This window comes from Chinchilla lanigera, unplaced genomic scaffold (genome assembly GCF_000276665.1).
Source record: "Chinchilla lanigera isolate Chin_1 unplaced genomic scaffold, ChiLan1.0 scaffold00092, whole genome shotgun sequence".
Classification (NCBI taxonomy): Eukaryota; Metazoa; Chordata; class Mammalia; order Rodentia; family Chinchillidae; genus Chinchilla; species Chinchilla lanigera.
The window spans coordinates 376,072-388,678 of record NW_004955493.1 but is presented as its reverse complement, the minus strand read 5'-3'; the positions used below and the strand labels follow the sequence as shown (position 1 = coordinate 388,678).

The window sequence follows — 12,607 nt, the reverse complement described above, 5'->3', positions numbered from 1 at the left end:
AAATAATGGAAACTCAGACAATTCATCCTACAACCCTAAAATATTCATATAAAAATGATTACAACACTGTAATATAAAGTAATAAATAAAACACAAAATATAAAGAAAAATAAACAAATTAACCCGCATTTACCTTTGAAAACCTTCGTGGCTGGTGTGAGGGAGACAAGAGAGAGGAGGGCTACTGTGGAGGACGACTTTCGCCATCACTAATGGAATCACTGCTATCTATCGGCTCAGTGGAATTTTCTTTTCATGCAACTCTAACAAGGGACCTGTCCAGTGACACTTGCTTTTGCCTCCTCTGGAGGATTTCATGGGAATGTGACATTGCGTGATTGTTAAACAGGTTCACGGCTTGTACTGGTACAGCCCTATTTGGGTGCTGCTTTTCTACAAAATTTTGCCCTGTTTCCCACATCTTACAAATCTCTCTAATCTCATTTGAAGTGAGGGGTTCCTCTTCCTTTTTCTCCTCCTCCTCTGCAGATGAGATCTCCTCCATAACCTCTTGCCTTTGGGAGATGGTCACCCACAATCCCAGAGAGAGTGAGTGAGGGAGTGGGAGAGAGGAGAAAAGAGGCAGAGACAGGATGAGAGAGGGCTCAGCTGTGATCATGCGATGCTCGGCGTTACGTACTACTCATGTTGCAAGACATCATTCCTTTATCAAGTTAAAATTGATTAGAAATGTTCGCTCATCTTGTGAAACACTTGCAGAACAAGTTATTTCCAATCCAAGGTTTCACTGTATTTCCTTTTCTCCTGATATTCCTCTCTGCTCCCCAGTGGGGCTGACCTATCCCCTCCCCTGGCTCCTGAATGGACACATGTCCCAGTCCTGCCCCACCAGCACATTCCATCCTCCTGGCCACTTTTATTGGTTCAGAGTTGCTCACATGACCCTCATCTGGCTAATCAGAGACAAACTCATAATATTTACACGTAATATAGGCAGTAAGTAGCTTCCTTTCCAAGTTCAGAGTGCTAACCCAGGCTGCTGGGACCTCCACCTGGCATGAGCCTGCCTGAGAAAAAGAGTTCACACTGAGAAAAGCACAGGGAGAGCACCTGAGCTCTGGGTCCAGTAGCGCCTGAAGATCTCCCCCGCAGCTTTTTGGTCGAGTGAAACTACCCCCTCACCTGTCCCCCAAACTTTTTAAAGCAACTTTGAATTTGGTCTGTCTACCCAGGATTAACTATGACATCGACAGAGAAGGAACAGCTAGGTGCCATGCCTTTTACGGTTCCCCAGGGCCCCCGTGTTAGTTGTGGTCCCTAGCCTGGAGTCCTGCTGAGGTGGTGAATCTTTGGAAGTTGAGAGTAAGTTAGGTCCTTTGTGTTCACTCTTAAAGGGGATCCTGGGACCCCAGCCCCTGTCTTTTTGCTCCCCGACTGCCAGAACACAAACAAGCGTGCTGTACCACACGCTCCTGCCATCATGTGCTGGGCCACCAGAGGTCCAAACCCACAGTTAAGTAATCACGAAACCTCTGAAACCAAGAGCCAAATCACACTTTCTCTTATCCGGGTGATTTACCTCAGGTACTGTGTCACTGCGCTGGCTCAGCTCTGCACAGCCCCGCAAAGCCTCACGCGGCCACAGGCCTTTGTGAGGCGGCCGCATTAGAGGGCATCATAGCTGACGTCTTGTTAGGAGACGGAGTCTGACTGGACGAGGGGGCCACTGCGGGCGTGACCTGGAGGGTGCATTGCCCTTTCCAGTTCCTCCCTTTGCTCTCCGCTTCCTGGCTGCCGTGGCAGGAGCGGCTTCCCCCGCTCGCCTGCTGCCGCCATGCTCAGCCACGCAAGGGCTGAACCTTCCGAAATGGGAGTCAAAATGAACTTCTCTTCCGTTACACTGAGGGTGTTGGGCATTCTGTCCCAGCAATGAGACGTTACTCAGACAGCCACAGTGATGCAAATCTGACACAGGCCTCGTGTGGGGCGCGGGAAAGAGAAAGGGTATAGAAGAAAAAACCCACCTACACAAATATTTTGAAGATACAGCAAATAAATCAAAGAAGTAGAAATCATAGGGGTGCTTTATTTGTGCTTCACAGTCCTTTACATTTTTTGTAAAAGAAATTGCTTAACAGGACAAGTTCTTTAAGTCAATACAAAAGTATCAAGTATCAGTACACAAGAGATCAACCACACGGAATAGCACTCAATAGTAATAGTGGAAACCATGCCTTGGGACTTTTTCAAAAAGACTCTGGGACACGAAATTAAACAGACTCTTCCAACTTTGCGAGGTCATTATTCCCAAATTGTACTGTTCTTTCTCATACACAGTGAATAAGGCAGAAAAGCTGGTTTTGATTTAGATTTTTTTAAACCCCGTATTTCAAATGAGTGGCAAAAATAAACAGCTTCCCTCATCTCAAAAAAAAAACAAAACAAAACTCTCAAAAACAAACTAGTGTTGCCTCGGGACCTTAGACACAAGTCCTGAGGCCAGCTCTGGAGGCACAAGCCCTGCCAAGGTGAAGTCTGCATACTTGGGAGTGGCGGGTGAGAGGCCACCTTGGCCACTGGAGGGTTTTATACACAGTGTGTGAAGAAGCTGGAGGACACAGCCTAGGTGTGCGTGACTATCCAGCCGCCTGTCTGAGCCTTAATCCCAAGGGCTGAGCATGCCCCAAAAGCTATCCTGAGAAGTCCAAACACATCTCCGGTTCCCTCCAGCCAGTCACTCCCGGTAGAGCCCCTCCAGGTCTGTAGCCTTCATAGCCAGCTGACAGTTGGCACTGGGGTTTTGCTTTGCCAGTGGTCTGTTTGGGGACAAGAAGAAAAGGTTACTCCAAGGTCAAAGCTCAGACTGTACGGAGCTGAACAGGTGACATTCCTTGCTGACGTTTTTAGCCGCTTCTTGCAACCGCATCAGATTGGGAGCAGATCTGTGACACAGATGAGGAAACGGAGGGTACGGGAGGTCAAAATGACTGGATGAGGGGTAGGGTGATGGCCCCCTTCCCTTCTCCTAATCTGGATACTGTTTTCCCCAAATGTCTATGTCTTTTCAACAATACAGCAAAGAAGGAAGGGCAACAGCTCTATTTTACCAGTGGAAAAGAACTGATACCAGGGAAGTTAGCAGCTTTCAGCATCACACAACTGCAACAACAGCAGCAAAACAGAGACCCCACCTTCTGCTTCGGGTAGTCTTCTGACACCTTCGGTGGAAGTGCCAAAGGTGCAGGGCAAAAAACACAAACTGCTGTGTATTGTTCAGTCCCTGGTACTGCATGTTTCAGAGGGCGATGACATGGGTGGTAGCTCTATCAGTATTAATAGGATTTGTAAGTCATCTTTGAATTGCAAATAGCCTCACCATCACTGACTATGGGTGTCACACATCAGAGCTCAGCTGACCACGGCCACACCCTGCATCCTTCTACTTCTGAGTTTATGCTTCAGAAGAGAAGGAAGCTGAACACTCCCAGCTTAGAGGTGCCATCGGACAAAGTTCTGGCCAATGAAGTCTGTTTGCGGGAGAACTGGGTGAAGTCCTGGAAAAGATTTTACTTACTTAATGAAAAGGGTCAGCTGTACTGGTGAACACGATCCTCCTTCTTCCCGTTATAAATGTACCTGGTGTAAACAGTGCTATCTTGGGCCATGATGCGGCAAACCAATGAGCGAAGGATGACAGCGCAGAGAGGTAGAAGGTTCCTGTGTCTTGACACCAGAGTGGCTGAATCAGCCCTCGGCTATCTAGACCTTTTTATTATGAAATAAAAATAAAACCCTATTCTTTAAGTTAGTATGTAGGGGTTTTCTTCATTACTTGCCGCCTGAATTCCTACTTGGTAACAAAAAAATTAAGAAGCCTTTCTCCTTCTTTTTGGGTTTTTTATTTGTTTGTCTGGTCTTTTTTGAGACAGGTTATCACTATGTAGTCCAGGCTGTCTTTTAACTCACAGTGATCTTCCTGCCTCAGCCTCCTGAGTGCTGGGATTATAGGCATGCACCACCACTCTCTTTTTTTTTTTGAGACAGGGTGTCACTATGTAGCCCAAACTGGCCTCAAGTCAAGGCAATTCTCCTGCCTCAGGCTGCAATTATAGGTGTGCACCACCACCCTGCCTAAAATATATTTTTTTGTTTTTTTCTATCAGTGAGCAATACTTTTCCTTTTAAGTAAATAGTTTTTAAATTTCTGCTCTAATTTCTAACATTATTGGACACATTGAACCCACAAGAAAAGGAGCACTTTGGGTGCCTCAATAATTTTTAAGAGGGTAAAATGAGTCCTGAGAACAGAAAGCTTGAAAATCTCTGCTCAAATGAGAAAGTAAAAACGATGAGCCTGAAGATATCAATATGTAATACAACAACCATTGTTAATTCCCTACCACTTTGTTTGTAACTCCATATTGTCTGTACTGTACTTTTGCTATGTTGTAAAATGTTGTCTGTCTGTTAATGTTTTTCCTCCTCTTCTTTTTAAAAGAAAAAAAAACAAAAACAAAAAAAAAAACAACAACGATGAGCCTGGATACCTATAAGGAAATGAAGTACAAATTCCCACCCAATCAGTCTCTTCGTTGATAAATAGCCGTTCAAATTTTGCTACAACCGATGGTGTAATTTTTAAGAACTTGCCTATTAGAGCAGGGTTCATAGCCAGGGGTGGATTTTGGCTCAGACACATCAGAAGAAGACAAATAGGCCAACATTTTCTTGTTTTATCTCCTTTGAGTCTGATAATGATCAAGGCAATTTACGAAAGGCAATTAAGCAATCCTGTGAGAATCACCTCTGAGCTGATTTACTTATACCCACTTTAACATATTGTAACAATAGGACAACATTTTGAAAAGTTGTTCAAGGGCTATCTGTAGAGGAAAAAACTCAAGAGTATTAGTTCTTTTAGAGGAAGGACTGGCAAACCACGGCCTGCAGGCCATGTTTTTGCAAATAATAAAGGCCTGTTTTTCCAAATAAAGTTTTATTAGAACCAGTGCCTCCCACTCTCATTTGCGTACTGTCTGCTCATGCTACACAGAAGATCTGAACAGTTATGACGGAGAACACACGGGCTGCAAAGCTGAAAGTATCTACCACGTGGCACTCTGCACAAGTTGCCGAGAGTCACTTGGTATCTCAGTTATGAGGACTTGAGAATTAACTGACCTAGAAGTAGGCCCCTTCTTGCCTACTTTCAGCTTTGGGCTTTGATTCATTTTCCTGATGACACAATGGTGCTATTTGTGAGGATTATGCACTACGAGGCTGGAAAGGGCTTAACAGAGACCCAGGCACAAAGCAAGCCCTAACGGGTGTCAGCCGCTCACATCCAATTAGCAAGAGCTACAGTGCTCCTCACGGGAATGTACCAGTCTAAAAGTATACACAGGACAAACATCAAAGGTTAAAAATCATCTTTTAAAATATCTTAGGAGGGCAGCTTATTTTAGAGAAATACAGCATATCCCAGTAATTTCAACACAGCTGGGGGTTTTTTGTTTTTGGGTGTTTTTTTTTGGTACTAGGAATTGAACTCAGGACCTTGTGCTTCCCAGGCAGGTGCTGTGCCACTGAGCTATCTCCCCAGCAAACAGCTGGTTTGACTCCAGAATTTATTACTGATTTGAGCAGGTCATAGTCAAGGCTGTGACTGTTACTCCTGCTATGTCAACTTCACTGGATTAATAAAGGCCTAGCAGATTAGCAGAACGTGCTCCTGGGTGCATCTGGGCTGGGCATGGAGACATGGCCTAAGCAGCTCTGTTCTGTCAGGCTCTTCTGCTATGATGTTCTTTCCTTGCAGCCAGCTGACTATGGACTGAATTGCCCCAAACCTCGAACTAAACTAAACCTTTCTGTCTTAAATTGTGAATTTCAAGTATTGTGACCAGCAACGGGGAAAACTAATAAAAAGTCCAAAGATGAAGTACTGGTACTTAGGAGCTGTACTACAGGAATGAAATCCATACACTCCAATATGGGACTCTCTCTCAAGACAGACTTGGGGACAAGAGATTCCTGGCTCCTGTACCTTCCGGGGGATGCACATCTTGAATAGGATGGTGGATCATTTCTTTTCCTATTGATCTCCTTCTTTCCCCAACATTCTCCTACCACACACATAAAAAACCCTTATTTTGACTTTTGGAAGCTAAATGGGTATCTTTTTAAAGAACTAAACACAATAGTTTTTGATAGGGAACTAGGGAACTATGAGAACACCTGCCTCTTACAATGTGCCTTCTAGGCACCACCTGGTGCTAGTACAATATCTTAGAAACTCCCCCCAGTGGCCAAGATTAAATTGTTCCACTAACATGTATTTACCTGGAAGAAAACCAGTAGTTGATGAGGCTGGAGACCACCACATAGGACATCATGATTATCCCGGACATGGCGAGCGATATGAAGAGCAAGCCACAGAGGACGCAAAGTAGTGTAAGGCCACCCACAGAAATGACCAGCCCTAGGAGGAGAACATGATTAGAAGAAGCGATCATCAACACCTGGTTCAAAACAGGCAAACATTGGGCCAGTACGTTCAAAATAATGACAGCTCAAAACTTTTAAGCAAGATTTCCATAAAAATCCAGATTCTGTGGTACTTAACTTGGGTGTGCCTCACTGTTTAACAGCAACTAGCCAGCCCTCCAGGTGCTTCCAGTCTTTGCTGTTCCCACATTATATTACTTGGGTCTCTTTGCTCATTTTTGTTACCCATTGAACAGGTTGAGGCTCAGAAAAGGTAAATAATGTCTAAAATCACACTAGTGGAGGTGCTTTGCTATGCAGATTCTAGAGCCCATTTTTTTGTTTGTCTTTTTGATGTACCATCTCATTATGCAGTTCAGGCTGGTCTTGAACTCACTTTGTAGCCCAGGCTGGCCTTGGACTCACAATGATCCTCCTGCCTCAGCCTCCTGAGTGCCGGGATTACAGGCACGCGCCACTGCACCCGGCTAGAGCCTATGTTTTAACTGCTCTGACAAGCTGTCTTATTTTGGAAATGGGAACCTGTGACAAGAATGGTGGATGCCCACTAAATGCTGTCTTCCCAAGTAGTCAGTTTCCAGTAACTGAGCAGGATACCTTCCAGTAATATGACTCCTACAAGTGCGGCCAGGCAGCTGAGCACCACGAGGAGCAGGAAGATCCCAACAGGGACAGCAGACATGGACACAAACACCAGCAGGGAGAGGGCCAGGAAAGGATGCCTGTCCAAGCACTGACCCACTGGAGACTTCATGAAGGCAACCACCTGCCGGCAAGGGACAAAGAACCAGATCTGAGCGTCACGTCTGAATCCTAGGGTGAACGAGTCTCTCTACACTGTGGGAAGGACAACCAGAGGTCGTCAAGTTGGAAAGCTCCTAAGTAAGACCTCATTACAAACATGAGTCATCCAGGCAGCTATGTGGGTCAAACGGCGTTTCAAGTTCCCACCCAGTGCCAGGCCTTATAAGAGGAGGAAACAGCTCTCCTGTCTAACACAGGCCCTCACTGAAGGCACCCTCACTGAAGGCACCCTCACCCGTAGGTGCAATTTGCCTCCCGCTTCACAGCTGAGATTCTCATAGTGGAGGTCACTGAGGACTGGAAAGGTTCAATTCTAGCTACTCAGCAACACACAGGAGCTTAGCAGAAATGCAGAACATCAGGCCACAGCCCACACCCGCTGAATCCAGTTCTGCCTGGTCAGTCGGGTGATCTGTACATACATTAGCGTTTGAGATGCAGTGGACGGAATGACTTATTTGATGACCAGCTTTCAAGTGACAGGGTCCAGGCATTCAAAGCTAAGGCCCTGACAACAGTGTCAAGTGCAAGCAATAGCTGCCGCCTCGCTGGGTAAAAATGCTTCTGTCTCTAACCGTGGTGCCGTCGATGTGCACAGCCTGGTGAAGACTGTAAGCGTGTGCCGATTTAACAGTGGGGTTTTGAGGTCTGACTCGGTGGAAGGGGAACGGCTTTAAAGCAGAGCTGGCCCCAGGCAGCCTGGAAAGGACGGGCTGCTCCCTCTTCTGAAGCCGCGCCTTCTCTCTTCCCAGTACTCACACTATAGGCCCTGTTCCCCTGAAAGCTCCCACTATTCCCAAACATTCCTCCATAAAAACTGGTTCTTCCTGGGTCTCATTCCTGAGAGCTTTGCAGGCCAAGTGACTGAAAGGAGAACACAATTCAAGTGCAGGGGTTACAGGTGCCACTTCCCAAAACACAAGTGCTTCCCAGAGAGAGATGTCCACGCAAGTGATTCAACGGTGGGAATCTGGGGCAAGTTGAAAATATGGAGTTTTATAGTTCAAGATGGCAGTCAAAGCGCAGGGCTGACCCCGCTTGAATAGCAAAAGCCATTCCAAGAGCCACAGGCATCTGTCTTGGTGCCTCCACACTGCCCCCTAAGGAAAAAATCTCTTAAAGCACGATAAATTTCACTTCTCGGAAAGCCACAGCATGGCACAGTGCCCACTGGCCACACTGCCTCCTGCTTCTCCATTTTGACAAAGGCTGCCAAAGACTTTGTTATTCGGCTTTGTTAGCCAGAGATGACTATACCAAGACTCACCTCTGAGCCAGGGCTTCCTAGCTCAGATATTCCATTATCAAAGCTAGTGAGATCTTCCTAAATGAGGGTGCCAAAGGCAAGAGGGAGGTGGAAGGGATTTGGGCTGGGGTCTTGCACTGTGTCAGGCCTTTACTGTTTTTCAGGCCTAGTCCTCATGTATCCTTGTAGCAAATGCCCCCTATGTCATCTGACATACTCAACTGTCTGATCCTGACACTCAAAAGGGCCCAAGGAAGCATGATGGTAGCACTCAGGTAAGGGATGCAGCAGTGCACACAGGGAGTGGGCCTTGCCAGGGAGGGACAGCTGCGAGGCAGGAGGGGCAGACAACGATGGGATGCCCACATGCCAGGCTAAAAGGTTCATTCCTGCACTGTCTGACAGCAGCCATATAAGACCACTGAGAACTTGGAGTGTGGCTGATGTGACCAATGCCCAGAATTTTTCCTTAACTTTAAATTTAAAAACTGACATTTGAGACAGGCAGGGTAGTGCATGCCTATAATCCCAGCACTTACCAAGTATTGCCATGAACTCAAGGCCAGACTGAACTACACAGCAAGACACTGTCTCGAAAATAAAAACAGAACTTGACATTTGATTCAGTCACTGGAAAACTTTTAAGTATATTTCAAATAGGTTGGCCATGCAAATCTAGTTTTTTAAACTGTAAATTGTATGATTATTGATTAGAGAGCCAAATATTTCCAGTGGAAATTTGGAATCTGAATTGAGATTAAAAAGAACATTGGATAACTTGTTAATGATTTTTATATTGATTACAGGCTGAAATTATAGTTTGGGATATACTGGGTTAAATAAAATACACTATTGAGATTAATTTATGTTTTAAAATGTGACACCTGGAAAATTTAAAATGGTACATATGGCTTACATAATATATCCACTGGACAGCACTCATTTAAACACTATTTTGGTGGAGGGGAGCAAACTAGGGGTCCTTGGTCAGGACTGTGATGCACCGGAAGGAGCAATTTAAGGAAGATGAACCCACGCAAGAAGCAGTCAGGGAGATCTGCAGGAAATCAGGCAAGACACACTAACGGCCAGACCTAGATTGATGGCAGAGAGGGAGCAAGAGAGAGTAAGGAGTGGGCGGAGTCCTGTACCCCTCTTCAAGAGCGTGTTCCTCACCAATGACCTAACTTCCTCCCACTAGACCTCACATCTTGAGGGCTCCACACCTCCCAAGATGCTATTGTGGGAACTCAGCCTTTGACATGGGTATATCTAGCCTGCAGCCTACAGGCTGCTGCCCTTCTAAAAAAAATTATAATTAAAAACTTAAAAGATATAAAGGAAGCTTAATTATTCATATATTAACTATATTATACACTTTATATGTGGCCCAAAGCAATTCCTCTTCACTCAATGCAGCCCAGATAAACCAAAACGCTGGATACCCTGGATCTAAACTATAGCACTGCATCCATTTAGTATTATGCTTTTCATGTTTCTGTGCTTGTGATTGGGATTTCACACAATGCTGTGCTGTAGTGCTCTTTACTGTTCTTAAGAAGGCAGTGATGTACTTACATATTACAACACGCACATGCCTGTGCAAGACATGAGTCCCAGCAGTCTTGGCCCTGAGTGGGATACTAGTGATCGACGATACACGCTGAGGGGAGGCGTGGCAAGATGGCGGAGTGCCAGGCAACAGAGACAGAACCTCTCTGGGTGTTGCCGTCCTGACACCGGAATATAGCAATGTGGGGAAGATGAGAAGGAAGGAGGCGAGTCCCCCCAGTCCAGGAAGGAACTGAGGCGCGAACTGAAGCCACGGAGAGAGTGCAGAGAGAAACTTCAGTGAAGAGGGAGGCAGGCGGTGCTGCCTTCTCCCGAGATGTGAAACACCGTGTGAGAGCAGCGGTGCAACCTGCGCCCACGGCGACGCTGGCGACCCCGAGGCCTCCACGCTGAGGTGAAGGACGGCACCAGCTGCCAGTGAACGCCAGGGCTCAGTGGTCCCGCACTGAGAGTGATCAGCAGGGAGCCATTTTGGAGAGAGACTGACAGAGCTCAGGACTCAGAGCGGCTGCCGGCTCCACCTAGTGGCTTCGGCGGGGCTCGGGCCTATGGAAGGTGCACTGACGTCTGCAAACTGCCAGAGGGTGCAGGCTGGCTCGCTTTGGGGGATAAATCAACAGGGATGGCGACACTGTATACATAGGTTGTTTACCAGTGCCAGCAGAGATAAACCTGGAAGTGGACTTTTTGTTGTTGTTGTTTTCCTTTTCCTCTTTTTGTTTCTTTTGTTGTTGTTGTAGTTTTGCTCTTTTTTGTATTGTTTTGTTTTGTCTTTGTGTTTTTTTTTTTTCTTTCTCCTTCATTGTTTGAACTTGTATTTATATGAGTGTAACCATGGTGTCTAGCCTCTTTGTGGCTGTGGTTCTGTTCAGTTCATTTTATCTCTTCCTCCAATTTTCTGCACCAGTTTCCCAAAGTCAGTGGGATCCCCCTTTACCCTCCAGCCTTCTAATTTTTTCCTCTTCTTCCACTTGTATTTTCTCTGTAACCCATTTTAAATTTTAACCCCTGAGGACAAAATTGACATACTAAGGACTTGTATACTGCACAAAATTTTCTGGTTTGTTTTAGATTTTGTTGTATAACCACAAATTTAGTTCATATGGTTAAAAGTGGCAAGTTAATGGTTGCTTTAGTTTGTCATTTTCTATGTCATTTTCAATGTCATTTCAATGTCATTTTCATTGTCTTTAGTTTGTCATTTCGTGTGTTTTATGTTATTGTTATTGGTACCACTATAGCCAAAAGTGATATAACTGTTGTAAACAGCTGTTACAAACATCACCCCAGGAATTAAACTAAAAAAAAAAAAAAAGGAAAAGAAAATGAGAAGACACTTAAACAAGATGCAACCCCAAACATCACCAAAGGCAAACCCAGGGGGCAGTGAAGTGGGACAATCTGAGAACCACCCACCTGGCATCACAGAAGTGGTAACAACAAAGCAATAGAAGCTCTAGAAAAAAATCAAATCAGAAATAATCCTCAGATAACTGCAGAGATGGTGTCCACAATGAAAACCATGCTTAGTGACTCTAGAGCAGATGCAGGTAAGAAAATAGAGGAGCTTAAGAAAATTATGGAAGCCATGAATGCTCAGTATAGGAAAGAAATGGAATGCATAAGGCAGATTCAAGCAGATATCCAGGAGAAGAAAAATTCCATTGAAAGTATCCACAGCAGATTAAGCCAATGTGAGGACAGGATCTTAGATATAGAAGACAGGCTTGCAGCCAGCAATCATGAAAAGAAAGATTTCTTAAAAATAGCAAGAGACCACAACAAATCAAAACATAAGCTGCTAGACTATGAAATGAAGAATAACTTAGGATTAATTGGAGTCAGTGAAAAAGGAGGAGATAACACAAATGATATTAAAAAAAACTGTTTACAGATGTCAAAGCAGAAAACTTCCGTGGTAGAGAAAAAGAATTTGACATACAGTAAATGAAGCACATAGAACTCCAATTGGCTATGACAAAAAAAAAATCTACAGCCAGGCACGTCATAGTCAAGATTCCAGAAATTCAACACAAGAGTAGAATATTAGAAGCTGTTAGGGAAAAGAGACAAATCAAAGGAAAGCCCATCAAAATCACAACTTATTTCTCATCACCAATGCTGAAGTCAAGGAGAGCTTGGAGTGAAGTATTTCAAGTTCTAAAGGAAAACAACCTTGAATCCAGATTGATGTACTCTGCAAAACTATCTTTCAAAACTGATGGAGAAATAAGATACTTCCATGATGAAGAACAGATGAGGAAATTTATAACCACCAAACCAGGGGATTCATAGAAAGAGAAAACAAGGACTAGAACCCCATAAACCCCAACAGAAGGAATCCACCAGGCAAAGCAAACAAGTAAACAGGAGGGAGAAAAAAAAAGAAGGGGAGCCAATAAAAGGAAAATAACATGACAAGGATAAATCAATACATATCAGTTGTAACCATCAATGCCAATGGCCTCAATTCACCAATCAAAAGACATAGACTGACAGAATGGCTCAAGAAGCATG

General features: G+C 44.8%; 1 protein-coding gene across 1 annotated transcript in view; it reads right to left on the bottom strand.

Moving 5' to 3' along the window:
* Nucleotides 1-2,027: 2,027 nt before the first annotated feature.
* The window catches only part of Tmem159 (transmembrane protein 159), an 18,253-nt gene continuing 7,673 nt past the window's right edge, over nt 2,028-12,607 (bottom strand). Inside the window, exons 3-5 of the mRNA XM_005405049.2 lie at nt 7,066-7,234; nt 6,304-6,442; nt 2,028-2,777 (exon numbers count right to left, since the gene is read on the bottom strand). Of these exons, the coding sequence (XP_005405106.1) occupies nt 2,696-2,777; nt 6,304-6,442; nt 7,066-7,234 (390 nt within the window). The 3' untranslated portion in view covers nt 2,028-2,695. The remainder of the gene's footprint in view (nt 2,778-6,303; nt 6,443-7,065; nt 7,235-12,607) is intronic.